Source organism: Aythya marila (genome assembly GCF_965140915.1).
Source record: "Aythya marila genome assembly, chromosome: 7".
NCBI classification, from domain to species: Eukaryota; Metazoa; Chordata; class Aves; order Anseriformes; family Anatidae; genus Aythya; species Aythya marila.
This window is the reverse complement of record NC_139048.1, coordinates 21,192,899-21,207,552: the sequence shown is the minus strand read 5'-3', so window position 1 is coordinate 21,207,552 and position 14,654 is coordinate 21,192,899. Positions and strand designations below refer to the sequence as shown.

Below are 14,654 nucleotides of genomic sequence, written 5' to 3'. Positions count from 1 at the left end.
ATTAAGTTTGAATGTTTTGTATATGAAGCTGTCATTAAGTTCCAGAAGCACTTGGAGGAAATTTGTCATCAAAACTCCTGTAGCAGGACCAGCAGCGCTTTCCTGGTCTGCGCCCAGCTGGCTTTCAGACTGCATATGGAGCAAATGTAAGTGGTTAACAGTGTAACTCGAGGGCAAGATCTGAACTTAAGGAGAGAGATCCAACTTAGATAACTTAAAATGATGAAACATCAGGAAATGTCACACCTGTCCATCTAAGGTTGAGAGACAAGACTGACCTGAATAAAAGAGGAGCGAAGAGCCTATCTTGAAAAATGAAAAAAAGGGGAAACAACTCCCCTGTCCCCCTCTGCACCTCCCCAAGCAGAAAACAAACAAGAAAAAAAAAAAAACAAACCACCAAACCTTGTGCTCAAAGTGAGTTTGACTCCATTGCAGGTGCATTTAGGGCTTCCTACTAGCTGCTGTGTTGTTTCAAAGTGTTTTAAACTATGCTGTGCAAAGATAAAGTAAGATTTGATCTTTGTTAGATTAAAATGCACAATTACTATTTTTAAAACATTTTAGTCCTCAAAATTTAAAGAAGACTATACCACTGAGTTCCATGTCATTACAAACCTTGAAAGACATTCTTCTATGTAGTCTTTTAGAAGATAGCACTGGGAACTTCTGCAGCTTGATTTTACATATTAAAATTCTTTACAGCATTCTTTGTTACTGAATTATTTCTGTTCTGTGGTTGTGGTAACAAATTTCACAATTTTCTGCTATTGTATTTAATGAAAGTTGTTCTGTTTGTTTTTATAATCTTTATTTTTAGTTGTGAAGGCCGCAATTTTGTAATGAAAAAAAACCAAACACCACAAAGCAGCAAAACTGCAGGATCTTAAGGAATTAACTCTGAAACAGTTGCTTATAAGCATCAGGATCACATTTTTCTGTATCGAATCTGTGTTAACTAACAGGGTACGTTGCAGGTAAAAGTAGAGTATGCATTATTTTCTCAAAGATGGTTTTAGTCTGCTTGCTTGTTGGCTTCTGTTTTTCCCTCATTAGAAGCCTGGGCTGATCCTCCCCCTGCCAAGCATTCAGAGTTATTTCAGAGCTCTCATTGGAGCGAACAGGTCTTGTCCATCAGCTCCCTGAGTTAGGTTGCGTGCCAGCCGCTAGACAAGTGCATCAGTTTCCACTTCTATGAAGTGAGACTGATGATAACCAGAATGAACATGTTTCTAAAGCACAGTCATGAATATTTGCAAGTGCTCCTAAATTGTTTAATGAAAAGTGTTCCAGTAGGATGGAACTATTTTTCACTGCTTTTGGTTTTTGAGGTTCACTGAAATGAAGAAATTTATTAAGGAAACGTGAAACTTGGCTCTGTTACCAGTGTGACAGAAATCGGAGTCAGGATTGTTACAGACAGAGACTTTGTCATTTTTGTATATGTGTGTATATATGAAAGGTAGCTGAGGAAAGGTGTTGTCTGTAACTCATGAACTGTGAGACTTCATTGCCTCACAGCCTTCTCTTCGTTATTTTCCATTTCATTTTCCACTAATAAATGCAGTAATAGAAGAGCGACAGTCTTCAGCACAATGGTCCCTCACCTATGAATAAGCACCATAAGCACTACCAAAATAAAATTTAAAATAAAAAGCAGTAAAGAGAGATGTGGGTTTTACCTGTGTGTCAGATTGTGTCAGCGCTATAAATTGTGTGATTTCTACAGCCAGAGATGGAGCAGACACCGAGGTTGGTTTGTTTGGGCTGTGCAATGACTGATGTGTTCTGCACTTTTTCAGCTTCTTCCAAGCAGATGAGGTGGCAGAGCTTGGCAAACCTTCTCGCAATTGACTATTCACTTTCTGATAAGAAACAAATAAAGGTAGTTAAAGGAGAATAAGGTTGAAGATTTTTATTTCCAATGAACGTTAATTCTCTATGTTGGGGAGAAGCTTTCAGTAAGTAAGGGAAGTCCCCCAGGAATGAACATCATTACAGATTCTCATGATCATTGAAAGAAAAATAAATCCTCAAACTGGTTTGAGACTAGCTTTCTCATTTTTGTTTGATTTGTTTAGAAGGTAGAGAAGCCAAGTAGTGTATAATTGAAGATGTTTTTTCTTTTTACTAGAGTAAGAGTAGTCTTCTTCTGCAATCTTTAGGGAAGTTTTATAGGGAAATATTATAGGAAAATAGATGCAGAATTTTGGTACTGACGCTGATGAAAATATTTGGTTTCCATATGAAATGAGGTAGAAGGAATAGAGTGTTGTAAGAGTAAGAATTGTCTGGAAATAAGTGCTAGAATTTTTGACTTAGACTGAGGATCTTGCATACAAATCTTTGCTTTTTGGGAGGGTGAAATGAAAATGAAATAACTGTTCAGAAGATCTCTTGGAGATTACACGTGCACACAATAAAAGTGGGGTTTTAGTCAGCTGGGAATATGTGCTGGACTTTCATGTGTATAACCTGTGTTTAAGGTGATAATGCATCTCTATTAAACTACTTGTCCTTGCAAGTGATTACCCAGATGAGCTGTGAGTTGCGGGTATGAAAATGCAGGTGTATGGCAGCAAAACAGCTGGCCATGTACTGGAGCTGCTATTCAGGTTGTGCCTTTTCTCCTGTGTGCAGACCCAGGCATTATCTGATTCTTACTTGGGTAAGAATTTACTGGAAAGTAAATTCCTGCAAGATTACAAGCAATGCATTGTGGGCTGAGAAGTTTGGAAAAAGTTGAGTGAGAGGGAAACAGAAGTCATGTATAAGAAAGCTATTGGTGTGGAATGTAAGAATCAAGAGGGAGAAATAGGAATGAAAAGTGTGGATGTTTTGATGTCTTGTATTTGCTCTGGGAGAAGGTCCACGGGTGATTAACATAGAGGAAAATTTGCCCCTAGGCTCCCAACCCTTAGTTCTTTGCAAATGTGCTCTTTGAAATGAAAGGAAGGGAAACACCACAGAGATAGATGTGGTTTCAAAGGAGAAACTCCTAGGATTGTCGCTTGTAGTCCCTGTGCAATACAAATATGTGCTGCTTGATCAAAGTGAGTTAAAGGTTTCTTGTTTCTTTTCAAACAATGTATTAGTCACGTGTTGCACGTGTTGGAAAAATACAGTGACTGAACTATTTTTTGTTTTTCTTATTAGAGTATCTTCAACCAGTTTCAATGTAGCAGTGAGAAGGTACTGCCTTCTGATGCCCTGCGCACCGCTCTCGCAAAGACGTTTCAGGATGAGCAACGGTTCCAGCTGGGCATCATGGATGATGCTGCTGAATGTTTTGTGAGTACAGTTGAAAGATGGTCTGAAGGCATAGGTTCTTAATCAAATTGATTCTTAACCAAATCAATTCTTAATCCAAGTACAAGCATGCCAGCTTTGCTACTGGATTTGAATCCTCTCAGGCAAAGCACCATTCAGAGTGGAGCCCTTTCTGTACATTACATCTTTCACTTCCTGTACCTACCCAATTTGACAGTAGCACTGGAGGAAATTATAGAAATGCTAAATTCATATAGCTGTTGTAGGTCTTCTCCTAGCCCTCTAAATGAGTTTATGATAACCCAAACTATCCCGTTTTGTAGAATACCATGACAGAGAATAATTGTCTAGAAAAACAGTATAGTTTAATAGGCCTATTTAAAATGGAAATGGATCATATCAATGAAGCCTTGAAGTGAAATAAGGGAGGTGAGCCTATACAGGAGCCCCTGTCAACACAGCGGTGATAAATCTTTGTGTGTAGCCCAGCACATTAACAGAGGTCTGTACGTAGTAGAACATGGGAACTTCAGATTTTGTTCCTTTCTTGAGAAATCTAAATAGCCCATCTATTTCTACAGGAAGAGTCCCCACAAGCATGTTAGGTTAACCATACTGGTACAAAGACACTTAAGAGTGGTAAGAGTTCTATTTTGAGGTTAAACTTTAAGGCAGAGATAATTCCATAGCTTTTCACTTGGTTAACGTTTTCAGCCCTAAGGGCAGAGATTTAAATGGCAGAGGAAGATCTTAGGTATTAAAGTTCAAAGGAAGCAGTAGTAGTTCAGAGTTATTTTGCCTACCAATTAATTTTGACCTGGTTATTGAAGGCCTATCAACTATCCAGGCAACTTATGCTAGTGGTGGAAACTGCTTCTGGAGAAGGTGGCAGCAGCCTGCTGTCACCAACAGATAATGTTGGTAACAACGGGAGGAGCGGAGGTCTTAGTGGACAAGAAATCCTAGGAGCTTTAAAACAGATGGAGTTGTCTAGAAAATGTTTAGAGCTTTTGTTTCATGTAGGACTTAGTCTGCCTCTTCATTTACTAGTTGTCCTCCACTTTTACAGAATGCAGATTAACCATATTTCAAACCCTTTGTGGAATATAGAAATTGGCTAGAGTTATTTGGTGTTGATGGGAAGTTAGTTGCAACCAACTGATTTTAAAACTGCAGAGCTGCTGTGCCTGTTACATTAGGTCAAATCTACTAATTTTGAGAATTGGACAGGATAATCTTCAGGGGTACCTGTAAATAAATGGTTAACTGATATAGCATTTAAACTCAGATGTGGTAGCCATTTTCTCTTATAGCAAAGAAATACCAAATCCCTTGTTTTCTAAGCAGGTTTCAAAAATCTGTCTTCTGTCTCTTTATATAGTACTTATAACACTATTCATTGCATCTGACATGCTTTTGTGATTTATATTCTACTTATGTCTACGTCTGAAATGACTTAATGCTTTTTCACTTCTCTCTTGGACTAGGAAAACCTGCTAATGCGAATTCACTTCCACATTGCGGATGAGACAAAGGAAGATATTTGCACTGCACCACATTGTGTTTCCCATCAGAAGTTTGCGATGACCTTGTTTGAACAGGTGAGGTGATGATGCATGTTGTATACAAATCACAAATTCTCAGTTTCACATTTTTCAATCCAAAGACATGCATTGCCATGGTATTAAAAAAAAAAAGATGCATTTTCACAGCAATGCTCCCACTTGTGTTTTTAATCTTGTCAATATACTACTTTTTCATTCTCTTTAGTGTGTTTGTACCAGCTGTGGTGCCACCTCCGACCCATTACCTTTCATCCAGATGGTACATTATATCTCCACAACCTCACTTTGGTGAGTTGAGACTTTTTTTTTTTTTTTTTTTTTTTTTTTTACAGGGAAAAGAGCTTATTTATACTGGTATTGTGATTTGATCTTTACCTTCAACACTGAATGTCAGGAATGTGGTTTGTTTGAAGTTGGAGGATATTTTATAACCATGATAAGGAGCATGAGGGCTTAGTGGAGCAGAAGTTATCAACTTAGGCATGGATCAGTGTGTATTCTTGTTTACGATTCTGAATCCGACAACTCTAGTGCCAAGGACTCATGTATCTTTTAAAAGACCTTAGTATGTGAACAGGTGAGTTATGATAAGTGGGGGGGAAAAAAGCTGGAAAGGACCTTCAGATGCCTAGTCTGTCTTCCCATTCAAAACAGGGATAACCTCAAAGCCAAATCAGGCTGTTCAGGGTTTTGTTGAATTTGGGAAATGTTCAGGGACAGAAATTCCACGGTCTCTCCAGGTTATCTGTTCCAGAGCTTAACCACTCTGTGAAACTTTTTCACTATTTTCCCCTTATCAACAGGGACAGTCTTCTTATGATAGGAGATAATCAAGTTGGTCATGCGTGGTTTGCCATTGGTAAATCCATGCTGACTGGTTTGACTTACCTTCTTGTCCATCTTATGCCTGGAGATGATTTCCAAGGGCATTTGGTCTACCTTTTCCCCAGATGGTAGAGCAAGATTGACCATCCGTATTTAGTTCCTTGACTCCTCTTTCTTATTAATGTTGAAGATAGATATAGCACTTGCTTTTTAATAGTTGTTGGCCATCATAACCTTTCATTAAAGGAGCTTTTGCTGCTCTAGTTCTGTTAGAATTCTGTTGAATGAATTCTAGAAGAGATAAGTTGATTTTTCTCTTCCTTTAGTAAGCTGCTCTTCAGTTATAGTCTGCCTAAACCTGACAGAGGTAGAATTCTGTTGTTCATTTCCATCTCTAAATTTTGACTGGGATGAAAAACTGTGTGTGTTGGCCAGCATGAGAGAGCAAGCCTGAAAAGGTTGTCTTAAGCTGCTGGTTGCTCTTCTCATTCAGATCTCTGTTAAAGGCTACTACTAGCAGTATATAAGGCATAATGTAAAGCTAGGTTTCATTCTCCCTTGTGGCTGCTACCTGCCATTCCACCGTGCTGTGCTTCTGTAAGTTACAGGCAGAGACAGTGTATTAGAATATTATTTATTAGAATTGCATGAAAATAATTATGTAAATGGTATTCAGTATTGTATATAAAAAATCTCAGTAACTCTTGAGTTGGATATTATTTTAAAAATACCAAGAAAAAATGCTATGTTTGTTAGTCTTTTTATGTACTTATCTTTCTTTTAAACTGGACAGTGAAATCAATTAAATACTGTGCTATTTTTTGTCTAGTTTTCTCTGTAGGGATGTGCTTTACTGTGCTAACATCACTGTTGTGGTAGCCAAAGGGAAGCATTTTGAACAAATGCTTCATTTTGAAATTAAGTATTTCTCAAAATGCTAAAGCTTGTTTTTAAGTTGTAAATTTTAAGTCAAATCAGAAACCTTTCCTGTTTTTTAATAGTTTTTTTCTTCCATATTACAGGTGACATAATTCACAGTTAATAATGGTGTTCTTTGTACTACATTAAATATAAAAAATGTTTTGTATTTTAAGGTTCTTAACTTCTTACATAATTTAAGGGCAACGTTCTTGCTTAATGTGTTTTTTGTTCATTTTTATATTTTTGTTAACCCTTTGTTTCCCATCCTTTCTCTATACTAAAGCAATCAAGCTATTTGTATGCTGGAGAGACGAGAGAAACCCACTCCAGATATGTTCGGAGAGCTTCTGCAGAATGCCAGCACTATGGGAGACCTGAGAAACTGTCCGGTTAGTATGCTCAATTTTCTTATGAGGACAACAGACGGGACAGAAGAGAGTTAATAGATTACACTGACATATACCTTTTAATTCATGAGCATTTTCAAGATTTAGTTCGTTGTAGTGATTGGGCTTGATTTTGGTATCTCTCAGTTACTCAACAAAGGAAATGAAAAACTTCTGATGCTGTGTGCTTTCTTGTCTAGAGGTAAGTTCTAAGAATAGGCAACGATATAGTTCTTGGAAGGGGAATAAAAACAAATGTTTTTATTGAGCTAGAAGCCACGCAAAAAGGTGGTGAGAAAAACTTGAAAATGTTTACATTGCCCACAGGGAATGTGCATGCAGTCTACTCCTGTTCAAGTCTGTATGGCTGCTAGAAGTACCTATAATATGTTTCCATTCAATCTCACTGAAACTTGGTGAGGACTCTAACACTAACATGAAGCAGCAATTGTCTGCTTTTATTGTATGAAGAAAGTTCTGGGATCTTACCTTAAGAAACAGAGATGACAAAGAATTTGGAAACTATATCTCTGTATAGGAGATGTCTCTATGTTGACAGTAGTTTAGATTATCTGGCTTTTTAGTAGTGTTCCCAAAATCCGTCCAGTTATTCTGGTGTGTTATTCTTTTCTGTGAAAGTAGGGTGTACCACCTGTAATAAGAGCATGGGAAAGGAAGTACTTCTTGTAGAATCATCTCAGTAACACCATGCTATGACACAAATGTAACTACTCCTGTACCAGTTGTTGTAATTACATGTACAAGATTGATTGTTTTGCCTGGATGAGATTCCATTCAACTTCATCACTACTGTTCAGCTGGGATAAATTATACTGTTGACAACACTGTTGTTCTTGCATCATATAGCCAAAATGTTGGTCAGAGGCGAAGAGAAAAGAACAGCCACTTCTCACTGCCAGAGGATATTCCAACAGCAAGGGCTTGTAGGCTACACGGTGTATTTGCAAGAGCTATGTGAAAGGCAAAAACCACCACAGAAAATTTGAGGGAGTACTGTTCTGGATTTCTGGCTGACATACTCCAGAGTATGGAGAAACTGACCAGAAAGCGTAGGTTATAGTTGTCATGAGTGATGATTGGAATTTAACTGACATAAATTCTTAAAAAGAATATGCCTAACTGATAGCCATAGGTGACTGTTCCTAAAAATGTTCCATTCTGCTATGCAGTAAAAGTCTGACAAAGTTCAGCTGACTTAAGTCCTTATATCAGTTGGGTTGAAAAAAATACAAATGGTTTTGGGTAAGCATGAAGACATTTTTGTTTTTAAATCATAAGGGCTTGGTTTCTAAAACAGGAGTTTGATATTTTGTTCTACCTTCTAATTTAGGTATATTCAGATCTAGGGCCTTAGGTAGTTATGCAAAAATAGTGATCATCAAACTTTTTTTTACATATTGATTAATAGGTAGGGCAGGAAACAGCTGCATAATTGCTGCTTTGTGTAATGCTACTGTTTGACATCTCAGGAGCCTGAAGTGAAGCAATACCAGGCTCTAACAGGAATAGCTTGTGTGCCTATTCCCTGAGGGTGGTGTAAGCATTTCCATTTTATGCCTGCCTGCCTCCCCCTTAGCCTTCTGTAGCTTGTAACTTTGAAACATTCACTTTTAGCCTCTATATAGGTGTTAAATTCTTTTTTGGCTGTTGTCAAATAGTGGTTTACTTACGATTTAAAAAAAAATAAATAAAAAAACACAAATAGATACTGTTTTGTTGCTTAAGAGATTCACAAATCTTAGCTAATAACTAAAACAAGGGAAATCTGCTAGAAAGACATTCCTTGTTAAGGTGAGCTGCTTTGTGTCTGAAATACTCAGTGGGGTAAAATTGCTTGCCAGCCGGCCCTTTCTGCCTCTTTGTTCAGTCGCAAAATCTTATTGAGGCTTAGCTAAGGCTGGACTAATAAAGCTTCACTTGCATGACTTATTAGGATTCCATTACAAAAATTGCTTCTGTTAACTAGTTGAAACACAGGTGATGTCAATTTGAGCTGGTTTGTTTTTTTTTGGTTGGTTGGTTTTGGTGAGGTAATCCACAGGAGTGCTTGTACTTTATCCCTTACAAAACATGTGTGAATACAGTCATCTTAATATTAAAGTCTGATAAATACCTGTAACGTCAGTCTTCTACCCATAAAAGAAATGAACAAAAAAAAACAACCACACAAAACAAACCAAAATACCTCAAGCCTACTTTCTCATCATTGACTTGTCACTAAACTGGAGCTTTTCCTTTTTATTTTCTTTTGGTTTTGCCTGTTTTTTTGTTAATTGGGACTGAAATTCTGGTTAACATTCTAGGTTGTTGTGGGGAGGAAGCCTTTTGTGTTCTCTTCCAAAGGTGTAGTGTCAGGCATGACTATATTAAACGGTGAAACTGTTCCTTGCAGACATGAGAAACTATTCTCAGTAGGAAGATGTTTTTTCTGAAATCTTTTTCCAGAGGTGCCTGTATGACCTGCCATGGGGGGAAAGTGAGTTCTAAGAGACTTCTTCATAGTTATCCTTAAAAATAAGAAGACAGCATGCTCTTTGCTAAAAACGACTGTGATAATTTTTTAATTCAGTAGGTGAACTTTTTTTCATAATGCTTTAAAGATGCTGTTAGTTCCAACAGATAATGGATAGGAAGGAACACTGAAAAAATTGATAGTTTTAAAACAAATTTGTTAGCCTTAAAAGCAAGTTTCTCTCTGAAGATCTTTTAAAACTAACAATATAATAAATAATGAGAATATAAAAATATATTCTTCATAATAAAGAATTATTTTAACTAATGTTATAATAAATGGAAAATATTTATTTTCAATGTTTTTGTTTTAAATCCTCAGAGTAATTGTGGGGAAAAGATACGTATTCGTCGTGTGCTGATGAACTCTCCACAGATCATCACCATTGGCTTGGTTTGGGACTCGGACCACTCTGATCTGGCTGAGGATGTTATTCACAGCCTGGGCACTTGCCTTAAGCTGGGAGATGTGAGTTTTTTTGTAATTTCACAGTACCTAAAAGCATGCAACCTTTCTCGTGATAGTCTGTAGTTGCTGGATTGAGAAAAATAAGTCACCACCTCTACCTTTTCAGCCTCTGAATAGAGGGCAGACCCAAAGATCTGGTCTGATTCTGAATGCTTCATAAAAACTGTGAAAGTACTAGTATAATCATGTGTTTTCAGCTATATTACATTAATGTGTAAGGTGCTTGAAAATAAGAGAAAATTACTTCAGAAAACAGTTTGAATTAAATACATAGAAGTGTGAGAGAATTCTGATTGCGGTTTGTGCTGGTTTCAATTAAAATACATTTGTACACTTTCCACTACAAAGAACAGAAGTTTATTACTTTTGAACATAAAATACAGTTTCTGTTTGTTGTTTAAATCCTCTTTGTTTACACCTGTAGTTGTAACAAGGAGAAATAACTTATAACCGAGCAGTCTCTGAGAAATGGTGGGTGGCTGGCATTGTGTGACTGACTGATAGGTTAAATTAACTCTAGTGTATGGGATATGGAGCTTTATATATCAGAGGATGCACTTATTCTACGACAGTTTGTTTTAAAGCTAAGTAATTCATATACTGAATCTTGGCTGTGCCATATTCTAGCACTGAGATATTACATTAAAATACATGTACAGAAGAAGAAAACATCTAGTGCTTAGTGAACTAAAATCAGAGCAAGTTAATGGAAGTGTGGTTAAGAATGCATGGTACTTGCATAGTAAAGCAGTAACTTGCTAAAAAATGAGTCCAGTGCATTTTTAAATAAAACATGGTCAATTAAATTCAGAAAACGTTGTATATGCCAAATTCTTCTGACCTACTGTTGTCTTCATTTCATCTTCTTTGCTTAAATTAAAATAAATGCCACTTGTTTACTGTCAGAACTGCTTTATTTCTACAAAGTGATGAGGAGTAACGGTCCTAAATGGTATTTCATATAATCAGCAAGCGTAACAGAGTATATGGAGAATTTCTTCCAGTGCAAAGTAGTTTTGCTTGTATTCATTTTTAGAGTAGAACCACACTAGAAATTCAGAGAAGTTATCTATCACTGTAAACATCTTTAAAGCATGGCCACAGTCTCCAAGACTGACTCAATTCTCGGGCATTTGGTGAGTTGATAGCAGTCTGTTCCTGGTCTGTGTCTCTAGGTTCGTTTAAACATTGGTCAATTACTTTAGTCTTTGACTTGTTTTCTTAATCTAAGCAAAAACAACGATGCCTCTCTTGTAGTACTTTGAGGCCTTCAGATGCAAAACAGTATATAAAATGCTGGGTATTTTATTGATTTCTGCTTTAATTTTTCTTATTTCCCTTCTTGAAGCTCTTCTTCAGAGTAACTGATGACAGAGCAAAACACTCCGAACTGTATTTGGTGGGAATGATTTGTTACTATGGAAAGCATTATTCTACCTTCTTCTTCCAAACGAAAATCCGCAGATGGATGTACTTTGATGATGCTCATGTCAAGGAGGTAAGAAAGTAATGCTCAACAAATTCCTAAGAGATTATTTTTCTAACTAATTGTATACAAATCCATACTGTTCTTCAAAGACTTTGAGAAATCGTGTGTGTTTTGCTACTCTAGTTCTGTAGCTCTGTACCTTTTTGTGAGCAAAGTAAAGCATTCACAGGAAAGCATACCAGAAATCTCAGAAGCCCTATTCTTAGTTGTTCTGTTGGCTGCCAATCTTGCTTTCATGTTGTTGTTTGAACCCCCATTGTTTATTTGTGCACACAGTTGACATGCTTCGCTTTCCCTTACTGATGAGTGGTGTTGCTATTTAGTGCCTGCTTTTGGAGTTGCTTGTTGAAGTATCTAGATGCCAGACTTCCCTGGTGGTTGCTGCCAACAACCAATTTTCTACTTGTTTGTCCCTTTATTTTAATTCTCACCAAGCATGAGGTCCTTGACATTACAGATACCAGTGCTGGAATCCTGGCACACTGTTACTACATCCCATTAGTTTGTTTTGCTTTATTTCACACCACTTTCCTTTTATTCCTTCTAGTCATGGAGGTACAAACATGAGAGAGGAAAACTGTCTGCTAGTTATGCCAAGCAGAATCTCGAAGGGAAAACTAATCTTTCTATTAGTTCAGTCACATTTATCTGCAGCAAAACTGCCAAGGATGGGTACTGCAGTGCTTCAGTTGAGTAACTGTGTATGGAGTAGATTTGTTAGAGCAGATGTTAAGCATATTAAGTGAAACCCATATTAGTATATGGGGAAGATTTTTGAGATGAATATGGCTATAATAATTGTTGCCTGGCTATCAGAATGCTTGTGGAGATTCTTCTAATAGCAGAACAGGTTCACACGCCAAAGTAGCTAGCTTTGAATTAAATTTGCTGTCATGTTGGAAATGCAATTTTTTTTTTATTTTCATTTTGTTTATGCTGGTGGATGGATTAAGAAATTTTGTTAAATCTTTGGCTTTGACTGATGCAAAACCACAACAGTTCAAAGGATGAACAGCTTTTTATTAAAAACAAAAATTCAACCCTCTGGAAAGGAAAAATTATTTTTGTGGTCATGTTTTTTGCAAAAATTATAATTTGTTTAGTCATAAGGAATATCTTGATTTTAGTTGAGTTGGTTCCTCTGTGTTCCAAACGTGTTCTTAGCTGGTGTCATAAGTGGTGCCTTTTTTCTTAGATAAGGTGAGTCTCAGAGGAATGGAAATGCCTATTTTAAGGCAGTTTTGAAGTGTTTTCCAATACGTGACCACTGGTCAGAGCTTTCTTAATGATTCCCGTTCAATACTGGATATGGAAGGAGTTAAAGAATGTCAGAGGAGAAAAAATCAAACTCTGAAAGAAGGGGGGGAATAGACACTGTTATAGAAAACGTTGACAGTCTTTCTTGTGTTATCTTGTCGTTGTTTTCAAATCAGATTGGTCCAAAATGGAAAGATGTTGTGACAAAATGCATTAAGGGTCATTATCAGCCTTTGCTGCTGCTGTATGCAGATCCAAGAGGAACTCCCGTGTCAACACAAGACTTGCCCCCCCAAGTGGATTTACAGCAATATAGCAGGACTTGCTATGATAGCGAAGACTCAGGTAAGCAGTCTGGACTGCAAGCTTATGCCTTATGCTGTAGTGTTGTGTGTGATTTATTTTTTTTGTTGTTCTGTGTGTGTTTTTGTTAGTGGGGTCTTTGGTTGTCAAAGCTGATCTAGAGGACTTCCAGTATTTCACCTTTGAACTTCTCTTTCAGTCCAAGACTCTGTTGATTGTTTGTGTAGTAAATGTTTCCAAAAAACATTGGAGAAAAACTAAATAAATAAATAAAAAGGCAGTGAAAGTGTTGTGGAGTGGAAGCAGAGAGGAACAATAAATGATGACTTCAAGGACTGGGTTCACAAATTCATGATCAGTTTTAACAGGAAGGGAATAGTAGCTGAGTTGCATAAACTCATAGAAATGAAAGGGAGCTGCAGAATTACTTTATCCCTAACTTCACTCCTGATTTTAATCTGTGAAATATGAACTGGTTTGTGGGAGACTAAAGGGGAAGGGATTGGTGAAGGCATATGCCTGTAGGTGATGATTACTTCTTAATTCTTCATGGTCTGTTTTGCATCAAAAAAGATTACAGCTGCAGATGCATAGCACTTTCTATCAAAGAGGCTTTCAACGTCTCTCTGCTTCCTGAATTCTTTGTATTGTAGGTATTGCATTGAATCAGAAACGTCTGTCCTACTAAGGTGCTTCAGAGCTTAGACCACTACCAACATGCTGAACAAAGTTCTGATGGGCTATTGGTTTACTGAATTTCTGGGATGATTTTGGATGTTAAATGAGGCCTCTAGAGACATTCTGAGAAAGACATGCAATTGCAATCTAGACAGGATGAAGAATAGAAACTGGGTGTGGGCTTATTATAATTGCTTAGCAAAAGAAGATGGTTTCTATTTTTGCATATTTGTGGAAAATATCCTGTATCAGAGATGGGTTTATAGGTTGCCAAGAACAGCAAGGCAAGACTAAACCCAGAAATACAGCATTTTTCCAGAATTCTAGCCTATTTATACAGTGTAATTCCAGGAATATTTTATGTTTTTTGCGGACAATAGTTGACCAGGAAACATAAAATTAGCTAATCCGTAGAGAACATCTGTTATCCCCTTAGTTATGTGTTGACAATCTACTCATAATGAAGTAAATCTCCAACTCTTCTTAAAATAAATGCAAATAAAAGCAGAAGGAAGAAAACCTTCACTTCTTACTTGACGAGGTGCTTTACAATTCATAAATCTATCTTCCTGTTCTGAAGAAAACCAGGAAGTGGGGAGAGGGCCTTTGATGCTATCCATCAGTTGTGAGCATCTCTACAAGTATCAGGTCAATATACGCTATATATAAACTGACCTTGTGGTTCTGCTTTTTTTTTTTCTCTCCAGGAAATACCTAGCTAACACTACTTCTCAGTGTCTCCTCAGTATCTAATATTATTGTGTTCTAAAATGACCTCAGGAAGCTGAACATAAAAATATGTATACATAAAAAAAAGTTTAAAAAAAAAAAAAAAGTGCTTTCTTTCAAATTAAAGTCAGAAGGTTACAATGAGTAACCTGCTGTCTCATTTCAAAAACACTTGAGTTGCTCAGGCTTGCTTGTGTTGTCTGCAGTGCTCAACATCGATACAGAACTTC

General features: G+C 37.0%; 1 protein-coding gene across 6 annotated transcripts in view; it reads left to right on the top strand.

Annotated features, from left to right (window-relative positions):
- Positions 1–14,654, top strand: part of USP54 (ubiquitin specific peptidase 54) — a 67,267-nt gene that overhangs the window by 26,547 nt on the left and 26,066 nt on the right. For all 6 annotated transcript variants that reach the window (XM_082765014.1, XM_082765015.1, XM_082765012.1 and 3 more), the window contains 7 exons: positions 3,157–3,291; positions 4,758–4,871; positions 5,041–5,123; positions 6,865–6,970; positions 9,822–9,968; positions 11,317–11,466; positions 12,891–13,059. In XM_082765014.1, coding sequence (XP_082621140.1) covers positions 3,157–3,291; positions 4,758–4,871; positions 5,041–5,123; positions 6,865–6,970; positions 9,822–9,968; positions 11,317–11,466; positions 12,891–13,059 — 904 coding nt within the window. The remainder of the gene's footprint in view (positions 1–3,156; positions 3,292–4,757; positions 4,872–5,040; positions 5,124–6,864; positions 6,971–9,821; positions 9,969–11,316; positions 11,467–12,890; positions 13,060–14,654) is intronic.